Below are 23867 nucleotides of genomic sequence, written 5' to 3' on the forward strand. Positions count from 1 at the left end.
TAGCTTTTCCTACATGGCTCCTAGCTGTAGATGCTTTATTGTTGTTTTGTTTTGTTTGGTTTTGCTTTGCTTTCCTTTTTTTTCATAAAGGACCACATGAATTTGGAAAGTCAATAGTGGATGTAGAATAGGATACACAATTGGATGGTAGATAATGGGAATGAATTTGAACAAAACACATTATACACATTCATAAAATTCTGAAATAATGAAATTGTTTAACAAAAAAGAATATACTTCATAATAATGTAAAACAATAATTTTAAAAATCCTTATAGAAAAAATATCACATGCAGAGATGTGGCTGTTCATGGTTTTCAAACAACACTTAATTCTTGGTAAAGATACAGCAGATGTGATACGATAAAACAATCTTAAATGATGGTGCATAAATAGAGTATGAATGGCAAGGTTGGTGCTTACAACAATGTCTTCATGTTTATTCTCTTCAGTTCTTTCACCTATGATGCTTATGATGAATGAGGTATAGTTATTAAAATAGCTATAATAAATTGAAAAAAGAAATACAACAAAATAAACTGTATTCTTATCACCCAACTTGCAAAAATCTAAACTCCAATTAGATCAAAGACATTGTCTAAAACATGAAACTCACAAATTCAAGGAAACTTCTGAAGATAAAATTATTGAAAAGAATGATTCTGAAAGTTATATTAGCAGTAACAACTCCTGTGAGAATGAACCTTTCCTCTTGTATGTGGTCTCTTTTGTCTCCTCCAACATTCCCCAATTTTTCTTTTATGAAACATTCCAATTACTCTCTATTGCCTCCTCGTGTTCTCTCTTCTATCTTTTTTTTCTGGTTTCAGGTCAAGCACACAAACAGAAGATAACAGAAAGAACCTTTGGTATTTGTATTTCTGAGTCTGACTTAACTTGCTAAAAATAATCATTTCTGGTACCATCATTGTCCTGTTAATCTTATGATTTTAACCTTTAAGATGAAAAAATCCCAGTTGAGATCTGTTTTACATATTGAGCTTAGCATGTAGGAGGCACTGTATTCAATACCCAGTGCTGCAAAAGTTATAAAGTGTTAAAATAAACATTTGCACCAAACTCTTTGAAATTCATTATTCTGTACTTAAAATTCTTCTGTATGTATGTTAGGTACATTTAATAAATAATGATATGTCTCCACTTGAGAGCTGATTAAAAGTTGTTTTTATCTTAAAAGTTGTAGACTTTAGGTGCTGGGTAATGGTTTTGTTGACCATAAAATAATGATAACCTGTGTTCAGATCCCCAGTTCCCATAAAATGTATGGGCATATCACATACATATATAGTCCTAGTACTTCCTTGGAGAGGCAGAAACTGGTTGCTCATTTACTTTAGGTAAATCAAAAAGTTCTGGTTTTTCTTAGAAACTTATTTCTAAAACATAAGACATTGAATAGTAAAGGAAGACATTTGATTTCTACCTGTGGCCTCTACATGATGTGCACATCCAAACACAAATACCTATACAGAAACAAAAACTAGTAGTCTCCATTTCAAAACATTATTAGGATTGGAAAAAGTTAAAAATAAGGACAGATAAGTCACATTTCTTACTGTATTCTTTATCCTAGCCATATGATTTCCCAAATTATTAATGTCTTACATGAAGTAGAATGTGGCAAAGCTGATAAACTAAATTCAATGTGTAATTATTTAGTAAATGTTTCACTAATGCATATACACATCTAAACATCACCATATATATATGTCTATATAATTTGTAGTTCATTTGTATCTGTTTAAGTAGGAATGAGGACAGATACCTCACATACTCTAAGAAAATCACGTTAAATGAGGAGAAATTAATTCTGAGGATATACAAATGGATTTTGACAACATTTTTTGAGACAGTCTTTAGTACAGGTTGACCTCAAGCATTTTGTGTCTACAAAGATTATCTTGATCTCCTGATTCTTGTGTATCTTGATCCGCCATGCTGGGATTGCAGCTGTTTAAAACAATGCCCAGTTTATGAGTCTCTGGTGATTACACGCAGGACTTTGTGCATGATAGAAAAGCATACTATCAATTGAGATACATCCCCATCACTTAGTACAATAATTTCATACACAGCAGAAGGTAAGTTTTTTGACATCAGCTTGGTCAAGTCTTCCCAAGAGGACTTCAGCTCAGGAGCCCTGTTATCAATGAAACGGGATGAAGTCATAGCACCTGGGATTGGAGATGATGAGCTCCAAACATATTTTCCATAATGTTTTTTTTATGGCAAGTGCGACCTCAAACTTGCAGTTCTGAGAAAGAAAGATTTTCAGACTCTCCAGAGGATATTCAGAAAGTGAGTTGAAGAAGCCATGGGAATTAGAGTACCCGTCATAGTCAACAACAAAATTGGAATTTACACGAATTAATACAAATTTTTGGATATGTATATACCTCCTCTCTTTGCAAGTTCAAACTCTACACAGACTTAAACTCTGCAGTTACTCCTATGATGCTTCTTCTGATTTTTATGTTCCTGCTTCTGCAGTATTCCAGTGATGTCTACTCCTTTGACCACTCTTACTGTGCTTCAACGACAAAAACTAGTGTATACAAGGATGGAGATATGGTAGTTGCTGCATTTTTACCTCTTTTTACTATTACTGTGGATTCTGCATCTGATAATCCAAGCAATAATAATTTCTATATTCAGTAAGTTAATAATTTTCTGTTTATTTTCTGTCAGATTTTAAAGATATGCAATGCCTAGAAATATTATGTGTTCATTCAACCCTGCTATCTACATCCAACATACTGCTGTTATATCCCAAGGACTGTCTCTAATTTATTTTTATTATTTCTGTCTACTAGTTTTTGCCTGAGAAAGAACAAAAGTATTCTAGTTACTTTCTGTTCTGCGACTCAATTCTCCCCTTATTACTCCACTATTCCTGCCCTCTTGTAGCCTGTTGTCAGGAATTAACGTTGTCAGGAATTATATCCAATAATGTAACCTAATATCACAAAGCAAGCCACTGGCATGCATTCTGTACAGTGAGCATATGGAAAATTCTCTTCCAGGATAGTAAAGAATTGTTATTTTTCTATGTTATAGGTATTAAACCTCAGAAAGTGTTGGCAAAATTCTTGTAGCTCTCTGGGGTGTTTGTACACCTGTTGACTGCTATGCAGAAGATGTTTGCTTTTATGACGTCCCAATACTCAATTGTTAGCTTTAATTCTTGGGCAAAAGGAATATTTTCTCACAGTTGTTTCGTAGCGGGCACTGTCTGTTTTTTCTAATAGTCTCAGAGCTTCAGGCTTCACACTTATGCTTTTGATCCATTAGGAATTAGGTTTTGTGCAAGTTGAAATATACATGGTTAATTTTAATGTTCTGTATGCATTTCTTAAAGATGTTTCTTTTCTTCAGCAATGGACTTCTTTCTTTTTTCTTTTTTCTTTTTTTTTGGATTTTCGGTCAAATGTTAAGTGGTTGAAGTTACATGTATTCATGTTTGGGATATGATTTTTGTTCCATTGGTCTACATGTCTGTTTTGTGACAATACTAATGGTGTTTCGTAATTATGGCTCTCTAATATATCTTAAAATATGGAATTGTAATACTTCAAGTATCATTTCCTCACTTCAGGATACTTTGTGGTTTCATTTGAAATTGCACATGTTATTTCCTGTGAAAAAGTAGATGTCATTTTCACTCAGATTGCATTGAGACTATAAATAGCTATTGCTAGGATCCTCATTTGCACTATGCTACTCCTACCAGTCTATGAATATAGAATATCATTTTATTTCCTAGTGTCTCGATCTCCCTCTTTCTTCAGAAGCTTAAAGATTTCATTGAATAAATTATTCATTTCCTCAGTTATATTTATTCTCATATATTTTCCCTTAGGCTATTGTGAATGTGTTTGTGTCCATGTTCTCCTGTTCTGTATTTTTGTTTTGGTGTATCAAAAAAGCTATTGACTGTGCAAGATGATTTTGAATGCTGCCACATTGCTGAATTTGGTGATCATTTCTAGTCTGGCAGAATTTCTTAATCTCCAATATATAGCATTATGTCATCTACAAATAATGATAGTTTGACTTTTATTTGCTTAATTGTATATTGTTAATTTCCTTGTTTTGCCTCATTGCTCTAGGTAGTACTTCAAACACAATATTAAGAAGAAATGGGAGTGTGGGATATTCCTGACTAATTTACATCTTCATTTAGGTTGATTTTTGCCTATATGTGGGTGTATGCGTGTGTCTGTATTGTTGTGTTGTGGTATATTGCCTTTAGCTCTACATTCTTTAAGACTTTTACTATGAAAGTATGATGGATTTTGTCGAAACCTTTTCTGCATCAATTGAAATAATCAGGTGATTTTTGTCTTAAGCCCATTTATGTTGTTTATTTAATTTACTGCCTTGAGAAATGTGTTGAACCATCTATACATTTGAAATATAAACCAGTTGATGGTCTTCATTCTGTGTTTCTGCATTATATTTACTGTTGTTTTCTTAAAATTTTTTAAGTCTATGTTCATCAGGAATTTTGGCCTACAGTATCTCTACCTGGTTTTAGTATTAGATTGACACTGGCTTTGTAGAAATTTGTAAGCGCTCATTCTGTTTCTTTTCTCTTTTTTAATGGTTTAAGAAGGAATGTTTTAAGAAGAATCTGAAGAATTAAAAATCCAGGAGAATTATGGTGTGATACTTCTGACCCTGGACATTTTTAATTGAAGACTTCTGATTACTATTTTAATTTTCTCATTGCTTATGGTTCTGTTTAGATTGTTAAGTTCTTGGCTTAAATTTTGTGAATGTGATGTACACATTCACCCACAAAGAAAACCCATAAAAATGAAATTGGGAATACACACACACACACACACACACACACACACACACACACACACACATATATATGAAATGTCCAGAAAAAGCATTGCAAAAGAAACATGAGAAATCATATTTTCAAAATATCTTTGTATGTATTGTGTTGGCCATCTATAGCTGGGTATGAGACTGTGTGTTTTATATACCCAATGGTACTCCATTAGAACAAAAGCTGATTTTTTTGAAAATGGTAATCAACTAGAGAATGCTTCTGGATTAATGAAGGTTTTATGTCTACTTCTCCTTTCAGAGCTGGGCCCTCAAAAGACTTAGACATGTGAATGCCCTATTCATGTTCCAACAATCTCATTATGAGACCAAAACCCCAAAGATGCTGTTGAGTTTGTTTTCTGTTAGCCAACGAGGGTGAGACATGGAGTATAAACATGGAGTAGTTTATTCCTCCGTGAGACTACCTTAGAGAACAAAACACTTTACATTTTCACATATCTGTCAATAGGAGACAGGCTCTGGGTTAGAGATGGTATCATGTGTCTATTGATTCATTGTGCTCTAAAACCTCATCAGGTGTAAGACCTTTGTGTGCTGGCTTCATGTTTCTATATATTCATTTGTGTACAACCCTGGTCCTGTCTAGAGGGTCTTGAACACTTAGTGTGCTCTATAAATTCTGGCTGTTACACTCTTTCTGTGTCTTCTTTCACAAAATTCTCTATGTGCTGAAGGGAGGGATTTTATGGAAATACCCCTTTAAGGACTAACATTCGAAGGTTTCTAAGTCTATACATACACTTTTGCCATGGGTCTCTGTATTTGTTCCCATTTGCTGCAGGAGGAAGCTTCTTTCTTTAAGGCTGAGTAAGGAAAAATGTTCCTAAAACAAATGTTAGGACTCACTTCATTGCTCTATTCAATTAGTATTTATGTTTCTTCAAGATTACTGGACTCTCTGACTTCAGGTTCTTAGATGCCCAAGCAGTGTTTCATGCCATCTCATAGTGTGGGTCTTGACTCAAATCAGATATTACTTGGTTAGTCCTACAAGCTTTGTATAATTATTGCAGCAGCATATCTTGGAAGTAGGTCATAATTGTATATGTAAAGTTTGTAGCTGGGTTGATATTTGGTTTCTCCTCTACTAACATGCAGAATACCTTCTAGTCACATTAGTAAGTGTCCACAGAGGTGAAAGCTCTAGGTAGTCACCAGATTGACTTCTACATCTTCTATGAGTTCTGTAGGAGTTGCTTTTATCAATAGAGTCTTACTATCAGTTTGTGGGAAGAAACCAATAGCCTTGGCAATAACTTAGATTATTTAGGGTTTGGGATGGGAACACTTTGGCCAATAACTCAATTAGGTACAACTCATCTTCATACTGAAAGTTGCTTTTGGTGACAAGAGGGGCTTTACTATATCATGTTACTGAGGAAATTCATTTGGAACACCTTTATATAAGTATATGTTATAGGAAGCTTCTACTGTATTAGGTTGTCTTACGACCTTTCAAATGTTCCTTAGGCCTAGCCTTTCCTCCTTATATTTCTTTCTTCATCCCCTCATTCCTCTCCTGTCACTGTTTGATCCTCCCATTCTAGTCTCCCTTCAGTCGTCCATAACAATCTATTCTATGTCCTCTTCCTAAGGAGATCCATCCCTCCTTCAATCTAATCACTTACTCTCTTGCTAATTCCTGTGATTACATTGATTGCAGCATGCTGATGGATGAGTTAAGAGACAACATTCACATATAAGAAAACACATACCAAATTTGACTTTCTGGGACTGAGTTACCTCACCTGGGATGATGTTTCTCTAGTTCAATCCATTTTCATGAAAACTTCATAATTTCATTTTTAGTGGATAAGGAATATTTTATTCTAGAAAAGTACCAGATATTATTTAGCCATCTCTATATGCTAGGTTTTTCCAAGTTCTGTCTATTGTGACTAGAGCAGCAATGAATGTCTTTAAGCAACTGTCTCTATTGTAGGATGAAGCTCATTTTGAGTATATGTCCAAAGGTAGTACTCCTAGATCTTGAAGTACAACCCCAGCTTTCTGAGGGTCTTGCCACGTTGGGGATTTAGCTCAGTGGTACAGCACTTGCCTAGCAAGCGCAAGGCCCTGCTCTGGAAGAAAAAAGAACTTAAATCTCCTGAGGGTCTTGCCACACTGAAGAATAGCAATGAATGAGCTTTCTCCTTATTCCACATTTTTGCCAGCATGTGTTGTCATTGTTTTGTTTATATGGGTTATTTTGAATGATATAAGATGAAATCTCAAAGTAGTTTTGACTTACATTTCCCTAATGACTAAGGATGTTGAACATTTATTTCTTTCTCCTCAATTTGAGTTTCCTTTTCTTTATATTTTTTTTACATTTGTATTCCATCACTTAACTGAGTTATTTGCTTCTTGAAGCCCAGTTTGTTGTTGATATATTTTTTCTTTTGTTTAATTTTAGTCCTTAATATATTTTGGATAGTAACCCATCAGGATGTGCTTGGTTAAAAAAAACTTCAAATTCTGTAGGCTGCCAATTTGTTGAATTATATTGTCCACTGATATGCAGATGCTTCTCAGGTTAGTGAGGTCTCATTTATTAATTGTTAACCTTTAGTGCCTATGTAATCTGTGTTCTGGTCAAAAAACATTTTTCTCGTATTACAAGTCCCTGACTATTCTCTACTTTTTCTTCTTGTATATGCTTTCATGTTGATGATTTCAGCCTACTTTGACTACATTTTTTGGAGGATACATATGGATTTAATTCTGTTCTTCTGCATGCAGCCATGTAACCTGAACAACACTATTTTTTGAAAGTGCTGCATTTTATCCAGTGTCTATTTCTGGCTTCTTTTTCAAAAACTCTCAGTAGGTGTATGGACTTGTGTGGGGTTCTTCCAGTCTAGACAATTGATCAGTGTGTGTGTGTGTGTTTTCTACCAATAGCATCCTGTTATCATTACTATATCTCTGTAGTACAGCTTGAAATCAGTGATGGTGATAACTCCAAGAGATGTCTGATTGGTCAGTGTGTTTTTTGTTTCCACATGAAGCTAAAAATTATCCTTTGAATTTCTGTGAAGAACTGTGTTATAATTTTAATAAATCTGAAGATTGCTTTTGATAGAATGACCTCTTTTGCTACATTAATTATTCCAATCCATGAACATGAGAGATCAGTTGATCTCCTGATATCTTCTTCAACTTATTTCTTCAAAGTTTTAAAATTTCTTCAATGTCTTAATATCATAAAAGAATTTGATTTGCTTGGTTAGATTTACCTCAAGATATTTTCATTTTGTATATATTGATTGGTTTGCATCTACTGAGTTAAACTTATATCTTTTGGATAAAATCAACTTGTATTTTGATAGTATGTCTTCCTCAAAATTTTTAAGCACATTTTAACTAAACTATAATCACATTGATTCTTGAATATGATTTGCAAAGAATTTGTTGAGAATTTTTGCCCATAGGTTAATGAATCAAATTATTTTGTTTTTTCCTTTTTATATTTGGGGCTTTAAAGGAAAACAATAGCTTTTTAAATTGACTTTGGTAATATTGTTTCCCTTTCTTGTTTGTGAAACAAATTAAAGAGGGTTCATGTTAGTTATCCTTTGGATTTGATAAATTCACCAGTAATTGTATCTAATCCATGGAAGTCTTCTTCTTTGATGGGATGATTTTAGTACACATTTGATCCTTTTTGTTGCTGTAGTTCTTGCTATTACGGAATTGTTTGAGCCATTCATCACTTGGTTTTCAGAGGTTACATGAGTCTAGGGACTCATCACTTTTATCTAGATTTCTTTGTCTTTTTAGAAAATGAGTGTGCAAAATATTTCCTAATAATTCTCTGGATTCTATAGGATTTTGATTTATTGTCATGTTTTTCACCTCTTTTTTTGTTATCTTTAATTACTTGAGTATTTCTTATTTACATTTCGATTGTTATTACCTTTCCCGGTTTCTGGGCCAACATCTCCCTGACCCCTCCCCCTCCCATTCTATATGGGCATTCCCCTGTCCATCCTCTCCCCATTACCGCCCTCCCCACAACAATCACGTTCACTGAGGGTTCAGTCTTAGCAGGACCAAGGGCTTCCCCTTCCACTTGTGCTCTTACTAGGCTATTCATTGCTACCTATGAGGTTGGAGCCCAGGGTCTGTCCATATATAGTCTCTGGGTAGTGGCTTAGTCCCTGGAAGCTCTGGTTGGTTGGCATTGTTCATATGAGGTCTCAAGGCCCTTCAGTGGTCCCATTCTCAGTAAAGTGGTTTAATGCTGACTTTCACCTATGTATTTGCTGTATTCTGGCTGTGTCTCTCAGGAGAAATCTACATCTAGTTCCTGTCAGCCTGCAATATTTTTGCTTCATCCATCTTATCTACTTGGGTGGTTGTATATGTATGGGCCATATGTGGGACAGGCTCTGAATGAGGGTTCCTTCTGCCTCTGTTTTAAACTTTGTCTCCCTATTCCCTGCCAAGGGAATTCCTGTTCCCCTTTTAAAGAAGGAGTGAAGCATTCACATTTTGATCCCATCTTGAGTTTCATGTGTTGTGTGCATCTAGGGCAATTCAAGCATTTGGGCTAATAGCCACTTATCAATGAGTGCATACCATGTGTGTTTTTTTGTGTTTGGTTACCTCACACAAAATATTTTCCACTTCCCTCCATTTCCCTATGAATTTCATAAAGTCATTGTTTTTGATAGCTGAGTAATATTCCATTGTGTAGATGTACCACATTTTCTGTATCCATTAGTCTGTTGAAGGGCATCTGGGTCAGTAATGACCATTCCATCCCCTAGATTATAGGATAAAGCTTTACATTTAGTTTTGGTTACATCAGTGGTTGATGAGCCATAATTAATCCATGAATTAGCCAAATGCTGAGACCATTCCATTGTTCCCAATAATCCAATAGGTGTCTCTTTTAAAGGAGGGGTGAGTGGTTTACAGATGGAGATTAAAGGCAACTGAACAATTTCCTCAATGTAAGAAAGCACTAAAGGTCACAAAGAATTTCATATCAGTACCATTTCCAATGTAAGACTTTTCCTTACAGACATTAGCCTGCAAAGCACTCTGCCTTCCAGAAGATCCAATCCATCACTGGAATGGATGCCCTTATGACCATAGAGTGGTTGACAATGGCTGAATGTAGAGCCCAGAATACCTCAAAAATGATCAGATTAGATTCTCAGAGAGAGTTGTTATTCTTTGAATAAGGGAAGTGTTTGCAATAGAACCAAATGTGCAAATGTTGGTGGACTACCTTTTGTTTTATGAAGAGTTCCCAATTGCCATACTCACCAATAAATATGTTACCCACAATTTAGGTATCATTCTGGTTCAATATGGGTCGGGGTTGTATGTTCAAATATGAGCTTACTAACTCTCTTTTTTTTTTTTTATTAACTTGAGTATTTCTTATATACATTTCGAGTGTTATTCCCTTTCCCGGTTTCCGGGCAAACATCCCCCTCCCCCCTCCCCTTCCTTATGGGTGTTCCCCTCCCAACCCTCCCCCCATTGCCGCCCTCCCCCCATAGACTAGTTCACTGGGGGTTCAGTCTTAGCAGGACCCAGGGCTTCCCCTTCCACTGGTGCTCTTACTAGGATATTCATTGCTACCTATGGGGTCAGAGTCCAGGGTCAGTCCATGTATAGTCTTTAGGTAGTGGCTTAGTCCCTGGAAGCTCTGGTTGCTTGGCATTGTTGTACTTTTGGGGTCTCGAGTCCCTTCAAGCTCTTCCAGTTCTTTCTCTGATTCCTTCAATAGGGGACCTATTCTCAGTTCAGTGGTTTGCTGCTGGCATTCGCCTCTATATTTGCTGTATTCTGGCTGTGTCTCTCAGGAGCGATCTACATCCGGCTCCTGTCGGTCTGCACTTCTTTGCTTCATCCATCTTGTCTAATTGGGTGGCTGTATATGTATGGGCCACATGTGGGGCAGGCTCTGAATGGGTGTTCGTTCAGTCTCTGTTTTAATCTTTGCCTCTCCCTTCCCTGCCAAGGGTATTCTTTTTCCTCATTTAAAGAAGGAGTGAAGCATTCACATTTTGATCATCCGTCTTGAGTTTCGTTTGTTCTAGGGATCTAGGGTAATTCAAGCATTTGGGCTAATAGCCACTTATCAATGAGTGCATACCATGTATGTCTTTCTGTGATTGGGTTAGCTCACTCAGGATGATATTTTCCAGTTCCAACCATTTGCCTACGAATTTCATAAACTCGTTGTTTTTGATAGCTGAGTAATATTCCATTGTGTAGATGTACCACATTTTCTGTATCCATTCCTCTGTTGAAGGGCATCTGGGTTCTTTCCATTTTCTGGCTATTATAAATAAGGCTGCGATGAACATAGTGGAGCACGTGTCTCTTTTATATGTTGAGGCATCTTTTGGGTATATGCCCAAGAGAGGTATAGCTGGATCCTCAGGCAGTTCAATGTCCAATTTTCTGAGGAACCTCCAGACTGATTTCCAGAATGGTTTTACCAGTCTGCAATCCCACCAACAATGGAGGAGTGTTCCTCTTTCTCCACATCCTCGCCAGCATCTGCTCTCACCAGAGTTTTTGATCTTAGCCAATCGCACTGGTGTGAGGTGAAATCTCAGGGTTGTTTTGATTTGCATTTCCCTTATGACTAAAGATGTTGAACATTTCTTTAGGTGTTTCTCAGCCATTCGGCATTCCTCAGCTGTGAATTCTTTGTTTAGCTCTGAACCCACTTTTTTAATAGGGTTATTTGTTTCCCTGCGGTCTAACTTCTTGAGTTCTTTGTATATTTTGGATATAAGGCCTCTATCTGTTGTAGGATTGGTAAAGATCTTTTCCCAATCTGTTGGTTGCCGTTTTGTCCTAACCACAGTGTCCTTTGCCTTACAGAAGCTTTGCAGTTTTATGAGATCCCATTTGTCGATTCTTGATCTTAGAGCATAAGCCATTGGTGTTTTGTTCAGGAAATTTTTTCCAGTGCCCATGTGTTCCAGATGCTTCCCTAGTTTTTCTTCTATTAGTTTGAGTGTGTCTGGTTTGATGTGGAGGTCCTTGATCCACTTGGACTTAAGCTTTGTACAGGGTGATAAGCATGGATCGATCTCCATTCTTCTACATGTTGCGCTCCAGTTGAACCAGCACCATTTGCTGAAAATGCTATCTTTTTTCCATTTGATGGTTTTGGCTCCTTTGTCAAAAATCAAGTGACCATAGGTGTGTGGGTTCATTTCTGGGTCTTCAATTCTATTCCATTGGTCTATCTGTCTGTCTCTGTACCAATACCATGCAGTTTTTATCACTATTGCTCTGTAATACTGCTTGAGTTCAGGGATAGTGATTCCCCCTGAAGTCCTTTTATTGTTGAGGATAGCTTTAGCTATCCTGGGTTTTTTGTTATTCCAGATGAATTTGCAAATTGTTCTGTCTAACTCTTTGAAGAATTGGATTGGTATTTTGATGGGGATTGCATTGAATCTGTAGATTGCTTTTGGTAAAATGGCCATTTTTACTATATTAATCCTGCCAATCCAGGAGCATGGGAGATCTTTCCATCTTCTGAGGTCTTCTTCAATTTCTTTCCTCAGTGTCTTGAAGTTCTTATTGTACAGATCTTTTACTTGCTTGGTTAAAGTCACACCGAGGTACTTTATATTATTTGGGTCTATTATGAAGGGTGTCGTTTCCCTAATTTCTTTCTCGGCTTGTTTCTCTTTTGTATAGAGGAAGGCAACTGATTTATTTGAGTTAATTTTATACCCAGCCACTTTGCTGAAGTTGTTTATCAGCTTTAGTAGTTCTCTGGTGGAACTTTTGGGATCACTTAAATATACTATCATGTCATCTGCAAATAGTGATATTTTGACCTCTTCTTTTCCGATCTGTATCCCTTTGATCTCCTTTTGTTGTCTGATTGCTCTGGCTAGAACTTCAAGAACTATATTGAATAAGTAGGGAGAGAGTGGGCAGCCTTGTCTAGTCCCTGATTTTAGTGGGATTGCTTCAAGTTTCTCTCCATTTAGTTTAATGTTAGCAACTGGTTTGCTGTATATGGCTTTTACTATGTTTAGGTATGGGCCTTGAATTCCTATTCTTTCCAGGACTTTTATCATGAAGGGGTGTTGAATTTTGTCAAATGCTTTCTCAGCATCTAATGAAATGATCATGTGGTTCTGTTCTTTCAGTTTGTTTATATAATGGATCACGTTGATGGTTTTCCGTATATTAAACCATCCCTGCATGCCTGGGATGAAGCCTACTTGATCATGATCGATGATTGTTTTGATGTGCTCTTGAATTCGGTTTGCCAGAATTTTATTGAATATTTTTGCGTCGATATTCATAAGGGAAATTGGTCTGAAGTTCTCTTTCTTTGTTGTGTCTTTGTGTGGTTTAGGTATAAGAGTAATTGTGGCTTCGTAGAAGGAATTCGGTAGGGCTCCATCTGTTTCAATTTTGTGGAATAGTTTGGATAATATTGGTATGAGGTCTTCTATGAAGGTTTGATAGAATTCTGCACTAAACCCGTCTGGACCTGGGCTCTTTTTGGTTGGGAGACCTTTAATGACTGCTTCTATTTCCTTAGGAGTTATGGGGTTGTTTAACTGGTTTATCTGTTCCTGATTTAACTTCGATACCTGGTATCTGTCTAGGAAATTGTCCATTTCCTGAAGATTTTCAAATTTTGTTGAATATAGGTTTTTATAGTAAGATCTGATGATTTTTGAATTTCCTCCGATTCTGTAGTTATGTCTCCCTTTTCATTTCTGATTTTGTTAATTTGGACACACTCTCTGTGTCCTCTCGTTAGTCTGGCTAAGGGTTTATCTATCTTGTTGATTTTCTCAAAGAACCAACTTTTGGTTCTGTTGATTCTTTCTATGGTCCTTTCTGTTTCTACTTGGTTGATTTCAGCTCTGAGTTTGATTATTTCCTGCCTTCTACTCCTCCTGGGTGTATTTGCTTCTTTTTGTTCTAGAGCTTTTAGGTGTGCTGTCAAGCTGCTGACATATGCTCTTTCCTGTTTCTTTCTGCAGGCACTCAGCGCTATGAGTTTTCCTCTTAGCACAGCTTTCATTGTGTCCCATAAGTTTGAGTATGTTGTATCTTCATTTTCATTAAATTCTAAAAAGTTTTTAATTTCTTTCTTTATTTCTTCCTTGACCAGGTTATCATTGAGTAGAGCATTGTTCAATTTCCACGTATATGTGGGCATTCTTCCCTTATTGTTATTGAAGACCAGTTTTAGGCCGTGGTGGTCCGATAGCACGCATGGGATTATTTCTATCTTTCTGTACCTGTTGAGGCCCGTTTTTTGACCAATTATATGGTCAATTTTGGAGAAAGTACCATGAGGAGCTGAGAAGAAGGTATATCCTTTTGCTTTAGGATAGAATGTTCTATAAATATCCGTTAAGTCCATTTGGCTCATGACTTCTCTTAGTCTGTCTACATCACTGTTTAATTTCTGTTTCCATGATCTGTCCATTGATGAGAGTGGGGTGTTGAAATCTCCCACTATTATTGTGTGAGGTGCAATGTGTGTTTTGAGCTTTAGTAAGGTTTCTTTTACGTATGTAGGTGCCCTTGTATTTGGGGCATAGATATTTAGGATTGAGAGTTCATCTTGGTTGATTTTTCCTTTGATGAATATGAAGTGTCCTTCCTTATCTTTTTTGATGACTTTTAGTTGGAAATTGATTTTATTTGATATTAGAATGGCTACTCCAGCTTGCTTCTTCTGACCATTTGCTTGGAAAGTTGTTTTCCAGCCTTTCACTCTGAGGTAGTGTCTGTCTTTGTCTCTGAGGTGTGTTTCCTGTAGGCAGCAGAATGCAGGGTCCTCGTTGCGTATCCAGTTTGTTAATCTATGTCTTTTTATTGGGGAGTTGAGGCCATTGATATTGAGAGATATTAAGGAATAGTGATTATTGCTTCCCGTTATATTCATATTTGGATGTGAGGTTATGTTTGTGTGCTTTCATTCTCTTTGTTTTGTTGCCAAGACGATTAGTTTCTTGCTTCTTCTAGGGTATAGCTTGCCTCCTTATGTTGGGCTTTACCATTTATTATCCTTTGTAGTGCTGGATTTGTAGAAAGATATTGTGTAAATTTGGTTTTGTCATGGAATATCTTGGTTTCTCCATCAATGTTAATTGAGAGTTTTGCTGGATACAGTAACCTGGGCTGGCATTTGTGTTCTCTTAGTGTCTGTATGACATCAGTCCAGGATCTTCTGGCCTTCATAGTTTCTGGCGAGAAGTCTGGTGTGATTCTGATAGGTCTCCCTTTATATGTTACTTGACCTTTTTCCCTTACTGCTTTTAATATTCTTTCTTTATTTTGTGCGTTTGGTGTTTTGACAATTATGTGACGGGAGGTGTTTCTTTTCTGGTCCAATCTATTTGGAGTTCTGTAGGCTTCTTGTATGTCTATGGGTATCTCTTTTTTTAGGTTAGGGAAGTTTTCTTCTATGATTTTGTTGAAGATATTTACTGGTCCTTTGAGCTGGGAGTCTTCACTCTCTTCTATACCTATTATCCTTAGGTTTGATCTTCTCATTGAGTCCTGGATTTCCTGTATGTTTTGGACCAGTAGCTTTTTCCGCTTTACATTATCTTTGACAGTTGAGTCAATGATTTCTATGGAATCTTCTGCTCCTGAGATTCTCTCTTCCATCTCTTGTATTCTGTTGGTGAAGCTTGTATCTACAGCTCCTTGTCCCTTCTTTTGGTTTTCTATATCCAGGGTTGTTTCCATGTGTTCTTTCTTGATTGCTTCTATTTCCATTTTTAATTCCTTCAACTGTTTGATTGTGTTTTCCTGGAATTCTTTCAGGGATTTTTGCGATTCCTCTCTGTAGGCTTTTACTTGTTTATTAATGTTTTCCTGTGCTTCCCTAAGTGTGTTCATGTCTTTCCTGAAGTCCTCCAGCATCATGATCAAATATGATTTTGAAACTAGATCTTGCTTTTCTGGTGTGTTTGGATATTCCATGTTTGTTTTGGTGGGAGAATTGGGCTCCGATGATGGCATGTAGTCTTGGTTTCTGTTGCTTGGGTTCCTGCGCTTGCCTCTCGCCATCAGATTATCTCTAGTGTTACTTTGTTCTGCTGTTTCTGACAGTGGCTAGACTGTCCTATAAGCCTGTGTGTCAGGAGTGCTGTAGACCTGTTTTCCTCTCTTTCAGTCAGTTATGGGGACAGAGTGTTCTGCTTTCGGGCGTGTGGTTTTTCCTCTGTACAGGTCTTCAGCTGTTCCTGTGGGCCTGTGTCTTGAGTTCACCAGGCAGCTTTCTTGCAGCAGAAATTTGGTCTTACCTGTGTTCCCGAGGCTCAAGTTCGCTCGTGGGGTGCTGCCCACGGGCTCTCTGCAGCGGCAGCAACCAGGAAGACCTGTGCCGCCCCTTCCGGGAGCTTCAGTGCACCAGGGTTCCAGATGGTCTTTGGCTTTTTCCTCTGGCGTCCGAGATGTGTGTGCAGGGAGCAGTCTCTTCTGGTTTCCCAGGCTTGTCCGCCTCTCTGAAGGTTTAGCTCTCCCTCCCACGGGATTTGGGTGCAGAGAACTGTTTATCCGGTCTGTTTCCTTCAGGGTCCGGCGGGGTCCTGCCGCTCCTGGGCCCTCCCCCACGGGAGCCCAGAGGCCTTATACAGTTTCCTCTTGGGCCAGGGATGTGGGCAGGGGTGAGCAGTGTTGGTGGTCTCTTCCGCTCTGCAGCCTCAGGAGTGCCCACCTGACCAGGCGGTTGGGTTTCTCTCTCACCGGGTCTGGGAGCAGAGAGCTGCTGCGGGCCGGGATCCGCGGGTGGGGGACTCCTTACTAACTCTCTTAAAAGCTTCTCTCTTTTCTTGTCCCCATAGGAAATTAAATGCCTATCTAGTAACATTATTGACGGGTTTGATAATAATTTGTAAATATGGTATTTGATTCCTCCAGCATGCAAACATAACAATAAGTTGTGCAACTGAATTTTTCCCTGGGACTAGGGGATATTTAAATTATTTAAAATCTTGTGCAAGTCCATAAAACACCTAAACACTTTGTTGAGGTGTCTGGCCTTTTTACCTTGCCTTTACCTTGTTCAGCCATCATGTACTGTCTCCATATAATTATGAACAGTGTCCTTAGTTGTATATGACAATCAAAATGTCATGTACATAGCTTAAAAGTATGCAATGTGATTTAGGTAGCTTTTCCCATGATCATCTTAGTTTCACACGAACAATAATTGGGGCTATTCTTATACCCTTGAGGTACTCCTTTGAATCTGCACTGTTTATTGTTCCAGGTTAAATTAGCAAGGTCTCAGGAACAAACATGGAGTGGTTTCCTAAATATAATGTCTGATAAGTCTATGGTGTCAACAAAATTTTGGTTGTAAATCCCAAATGTTACGAGTGAAACTTCTGCATCAGGTAAATTTCCCGGCAATTGTGGAGAAAGCTGGTCAATGTTCCTAAGAGTCTACTGTTCACCTCTATTGACTAAATTCCTTCTTTAATAGCCAAAGAGGACTATTGAAGTAAAAGGATTGTGAGGGTTTGATAACATTTTCCTTCAATAATTTACTTACCATATTAGTGACAGTTTCATCACTTCCTTTGATAGGTATTGCTTGCTTCTATAAAAGGAAATTGTACTTGAGTGATATTACATTCCAAGGGTTTAATGTTTTTTAATGTAAGGCCATTCAAAAAATAATTTGTGTATGATATTCACCTGAAGCACACAATTAGGGATAGTGTAAATATTGTGGGGATATTTAGAGATCAATTGTAGAATAATATTTACCATTCCTGCTTTAAATGATTTTTCTCGACTCCTTCAATGTTTATCTAGTTTGGGAGCTTGTTCAGTGTGAGTAGAGATTGTAAATTGTCTCCTGACTTCCTGTATTTATCATCTACTTTATCTGTTTAACAATTTCCCTGATTTGGAGCATTTCCATGATTTTTGCTGGGATCCATATGAAGCATCTGGGGTTCTTTTTTTTTTAATTTTGGAGTTGTCAATACAATGCATTCTTTGGTCTGCCTAGGAATCTTTTCTGGAATCCTCCCCCTGGAACTGTCTTATTGGCATCTGACCTAATCTTCCAAATGGTCTTCTATTCTTGATTTTCTGAAAGAATGGAGGGTTGGGTCTGGGATAAGAAAGTCTTGTCTAACCTTTGCCTAAAAAGTTCACATTTTAGGTGAGTTTTTCAATGGTGCTAGTTTACTTTAATTGTGTACATTAGACTGGATGGATTCTATGTTATCTGTCTCTGTTTCTTTAGTCTGATTGAGGAAATTAATAGCTTCTCCAATAGTTTGACATTGGTCAAAGTCCATGTCAATGCCAATCTCAAATGTGAAGGGTGCTCTTAATTGGAATTTTTCTCATGCTTGGGAGCTGCAATTGCACATGTGGTGTTGGAGTGTTAGGTAAGTTAAGTGTACTCAACTTCCTAGCAAATTCAATTGCTTCTTTATTATTTTTCCATTGTGCCTCTGCCTCATATTGATTTAGGTTAAGTGTAGGAAAATCCTGCTTCCACATAACTGTTACACAATCGAATAAAGTGTGGGTTTCCCTTAGGTTATATCTAAAATTTGTTCCAGGCCTTTAGTATGTTGCAATTTTCTAGGAGCCCTTTGATACCTTCTAACATGAGTCTAACATTAGTTCCCTTTTCCCACAAGCAGGCTATATAGGATGCATCCTTATCTCCTTTTTCTGTAAAATCTTGTCTTATTTGCAGCAGCCCTGTCCTTGTAAATGACCTAGATTCTGCTTCAGTGGTCACATGAGTATGCTTGGCTAAACAGCTCAGAGCAGACTTAACCATATTGTGCAGTTACTGGTAGAGAGTTCTTAGTATCATCGAAGAATCTGACTGGACCCTTAACAGCTGCCTCCAGTTCTCTCTGAATGGGTAGTTTCTCCATCTTTGTGCCAAGTTGCTTGTTAGATGCTTGCCTTTCATTCTATTGGAGACAATGCCTTCAATCATTCTGCATAAGAACCCAGAGGCCTTTGAGGTATTTGCCCTCTCCAGTAAGGGCTCAACAACCACTGAGGTAGGCCTTAGGTTCCTTCTTGAGAATAGGCAATTTTTGTTGTACTAAGCAACATGTTCTATCCCGTCTACCCTTCAAGAAGATTTTTGTCCTTTACATTCAGTGTGTGTTTGTGTGTGTGTGTGTGTGTGTGTGTGTGTGTGTGTGTGTGTAAGAAATATTTGTTTTATTTAACCAGTTTTCACAACTGAATATTTATTCTAAAAACTTTACCGAGCATACAGTTTATATATAGTTCAAACTGCTGAACAAAAGAGTAGGTCCCACAGATCCAAAAATACTGTACCAATTCCATCCAAGGTAAAGACATATTTACACACTGTGGAGCATTCCACATGGCAGGGAATTCATCACTTCTGAGTATAAACTTCAAAATGCTACAAAAATAATATTTTGATAGTATTTCAGTTTTCATACATGCAATATGACTTCAAACCTAGAACCCTTAGTAGTAATAGGTGTCTGTAGTTAGTACCCATACTACGCTGTACTCATGAATATGGAACTATGCTCAGTATATAACAGACATAAAAGCAGAGACCATGGATAATAAATGTCAAATATAAGGTAGTACTTTTCATTTTGGAAAGGAGTTTATGCATTTAATACTGTGCCAAGAGAATTTTAAATTAAAAAAATAATCCAAGTGAGCTGAAAATTATACTTTATAAACATAAAAATTACTTTTGGTGTAATACATCAATCGTATCTGCAGATAGATAAACAAAACTATACGAAGTAGAATTTCTCATACAGCCACAAGAAGTACTTATGTAGTTATTTTTTGAAGGGCCAGCAAAACTACTTAAACTCACTAGTGCTAATTCATGACTCAGCAAGTAACACTCAAGCTATGGAGTGACTCATAGACAATGGACCACATGCTTTCCTCAAGAGACACTGTGTTCTTCATGGTGATTATGTAAGAATGTGACATTAAGAAACCTAGAGTCAGTATGCATCTCAGAAAAAGCCATGTCACTGTGGGTACATTCATTTTCTTAAATCTTCTTTTATTATTGGTTTCTTCATTTCATCAATTTGTTTGCCACAAATGAGAGGAATTTGACTTTTCTGGAGTACTGATTTAGGTTGCAGTTAGAGTATGCCTGATTTACAAGCTTTTTGCATTTAAGATCCATTTTCTGGCTATTCTCATCCAGTCCCTCAAGTAACTCAAGTAATTCTCAGTGGCCTGCTCCTGTTACCTGGTCTTATTGTAGAAGCATATGGCTGTATGAGGGTTAGCCCTGTCACAGAGGTTCCTCCTTAGGATTCTGGTGCCTTTCTTCCTGAGACTATATCTCCACTACTCGGTCTTAAGACAGAAGCCTGTGTCTTCAAGGAGGCAAGTCCTGCAGTAAAGAATCCACCCTACTTTCTGGGCTGAGACAGGGGATGCACTTGGGATAGCAAGAAACCACTTTAGTTTTAACTTTTGTAAAGGTCTGGCATATCTTGCCAACTAGGGCAACTGTCACAAGCAACAAGGTATGTACACATAGTTAGTATAACAGAAGTTTTATTTTATTATGCTGGGGATCTTCACGTAATGTTCACACTATAATTTCCTAACTAAGATGCTAAACCTATCTCCCAATGCCTCTCACCTATGCAATGTGTCCGCTGAAGTTCAGGTTCAATCTCTAACAGAAGTCTCTGAATTGAGGACCAGGATCCTGAATAACACTCTTAACTTGTTTCTGCAAGAGTAAAGGGTGCTTTCTATATTTTAACTTTCTTGTCTTTAAGTTCTTCTAATGCCAGAAGAACAAACTGGCTTCAGGAAAATTATCACCCTATTGTAAAACAGTGGGGGTTTAAGTAAAGATTCTCTGTGTTCTTTTCTCCATAGGTACTCCATGGCCCAGAGCCCTATGGCTGGGAATTCATTTAATTCCTCCTCACTTAGAAAAAGTCACTTACAGGAAGTAACAGGCACTTCGATTAGAGATACTACTCTTTCTTATTTTCCTTTTATTTTTAAATTATATTTAATCTTTTTTTTTACAATCCACTCATTACCCCCTCCCCATTTGCCATCTAACAGTTCCTCGTCCAATTCCATTTCTCCTCTCTCCACTAGGATGTCCCCACTTCACCCTATCCCACTCAACCAGACCTCCCCACTCCCTGCAGCTTCAAGTCAGTCTCTAGGATTATGTGCCTCTTCTTTCACTGAAGCAAGACCAGGCAGTCCTCTGCTGTATATGTGTTGTGGGCTCAGACTAGCTAGTGTATGCTGCCTGGTTGGTTGTTCAATGGCCACACTTCTTGGAACTTAGATTACTTGAGACTGATGGTATTCCTATCGGATGCCCTCCACCACATCTCCTAGCCTTTCCCTATTTCAATCACTTGGATCCCTGACTTCAGTCTGTTGGTTGGATGTGAATGTCTGCATCTGTTTCAGTCAGCTGCTTTTTGGGTTTATTGGAGAGCAGCCATGCAAGGCTATGCCTTTAAGCATACCATAGCATCATTAGTAGAGTCAGGCCTTGTAGCCTCCTCTTCAGATTGATCTCAAGTTGGGCCAGTCACTAGACCTCCTTTCCCTCAGTTTCTTCTCCATTTTTTGTCTCTGTACTTGTTTTAGACAAGAACAATTCTGGGTTAGACTTGTTGCCTTAGGGATGTTAATACGCAGAAAATCTGCACAAAGTGTAGGCCCAGGGATAATTATATTAGTTTAATAATGACAGGAAAGGCATATAAATAGCTAGAATCAATCCTGAGATGTCATCCCTCATGCCTTACCTCCAAGACCTCATTCATTCCACGTCACAATGAGCCATCTAAGAAAAATCTCTTGCCAGCCTTGGATAGATGACTTCTGACACATGGACTGTCTAGGAATATTGAGTAAGTGATGTCATTGAGTCCTAGTTATCAGATGAAGCCTTGGGTGTAATGGAGATCCTAACTAAGCTGTTTGTACATGTCTAAAAGCAGAGGTTTTTTTACTATGTTCATTACAGGCGGCTCAGCTGTTAAGAGCATGCACTGCTCTTTCATACAATAAGTTCCATCCCCAGAATCCAGGTCAGGTAGTTCAAAACTGTAATTCTAGTTCCAAGTATTACAAAGACCTCTTCTAGCTTCTTCAGGTGTTCACACATACATGGAATACAGAGACAGAAAGAGAGACATATACATACACTTATACATACACATACATATACCGTTTGATGAACCTTAAATAATAATACTAGATTGAGCTTTAAATTTCAACAATTGGGAGGCAGAAGCAAGCAAATCTCTGTCAGGTTGAGGGCATCTCTAGTAATCTCTAGGACAGACAGATCTCTATAGAGCAACCCTAAGTTGAAAAATCACCTTCCCCTTTCCAAAAATCCTAAAACTTACAAATCAAACATAAAACTATAAACTATTAAATGAAAATGCTTGAAAAAAAGATCTTTTTATGCTTTTCATTAAAACTGCAAATTAAGCTCTATTTTTTAATATGCAGACCAATAAATTTTATAAGTAACTATTCTTTGAAATATAATGCATTCTGAATACTTTTCCACTACCCTTCTACTCTCTCATCTCTTCTTACCTCTGAAAGCACCCTTTCTTCTTTGAAAAATCACTTTCCTATATTCCTGACATTTTATGTTGTGACCCACTAAGTTTAACCTGTGACATCTGAGTGACAATGGGCTTGGAACTATGGACTTGTAGGTTGACTGATGCATACACAATTAGATACATTTCTCCTTTTCCCCAAAATCTGCTAGTCACCAATAGTTTAGCAGTATGTGTTAGAGCTTTGTGGTTCTTTCCCTACCTATAGTGAATTGGCCAGTTTTGTGTACTTCCAATGCCAGTAACTGCAGTTGCTTTGTGTTCATGATTCCTATGGTCTCACCTTGCTTAAAAGATGATATTACACAGCTCTTCCTTTTTTGGGCATTTACTTTCTTTACATCATGCCTTTCTCAGCAATGTCTAGTATTAAGGGAGTATTGCAAATGTCTAAGAGTACATTTTAATACTGAAATAAAAAGTCATCCAACAAGAAAATGAAACTCACTCCAAAGACAACATGAAATGGTGTATGTAGATGACTCAGTAAGTAAAGTGCTTGCCATGCAAGCATGAGGACCTGTGTTTAGATAAACCAAAGCCCACATAAAGCTATGTGCAATAGCATTTGTTTTTAGTCACACCACTTGTATAATGAGATGGAAAACAGAGATGAGATAATTCCAAGAAGGTCAAGGGCAGCGAACCTGTCACAGGCAGTAATACATACAAATACTATTTCTCAGACAAAGTAAACGGTGAGGAATAACATCCAAGCTTGTCTTCTAACCTCTACATGCATGTCCTGGTATGCACAGAAAAGGTACTTTATATGCTACTACAAAAATATTTGTATATCCATGTTCTTTACTACTTTATTCACAATATCCAAAAACTGAAATCAACCTAGATGATCTTAATTGATTAGTGGTATTGAAAATATAGCCTATGTTCACAATAGAATACTATTAATTGTAAAGAAAACTAAAATCATGAAATTTTTATGTTAATGGTTCAAACAAGAAAAATTATGCTATGTAGCATCACCTGGACCCAGAAAGACAAAAGAAAAGACATTTGTTCTTTTACATTAAAAAAAAAGTTCTACATGTTATGATTTGGGCGTTTGACATGGAGAACATGTGGAATCTAGAAATGGATGTCTGTTTGCAGGGCTTGTGTTCCAGTTAAGTGGGAAGATGATAAAATGTCAGTCAGGAATGAGAATTGTGGAGGCAGAAGTGTCCAAGTGGGTAATACAATGAAGAGGAATGGGGAACAAGAATCCAAGAGATAGATTCTCCAAAACATATGAAGAGAATACTTGAAAATCCTGTGATCATGAGATCCAAGTTTTACAAATAACATGATCCATGTGTAGTGGTACATGTCTCTACCCAGAACATAGGAGACAGTGATAGG

General features: G+C 37.4%; 1 protein-coding gene across 1 annotated transcript in view; it reads left to right on the forward strand.

Annotated features, from left to right (window-relative positions):
• Positions 1-2472: 2472 nt before the first annotated feature.
• Vom2r58 (vomeronasal 2 receptor, 58) overlaps positions 2473-23867 on the forward strand; it is a 112819-nt gene continuing 91424 nt past the window's right edge. Inside the window, 1 exon segment of the mRNA NM_001099479.1 lies at positions 2473-2675. Coding sequence (NP_001092949.1) covers positions 2473-2675 — 203 coding nt within the window.

This window comes from Rattus norvegicus, chromosome 12, assembly GCF_021556685.1.
Source record: "Rattus norvegicus strain SHRSP/BbbUtx chromosome 12, alternate assembly SHRSP_T2T, whole genome shotgun sequence".
In the NCBI taxonomy this organism is placed as follows: Eukaryota; Metazoa; Chordata; class Mammalia; order Rodentia; family Muridae; genus Rattus; species Rattus norvegicus.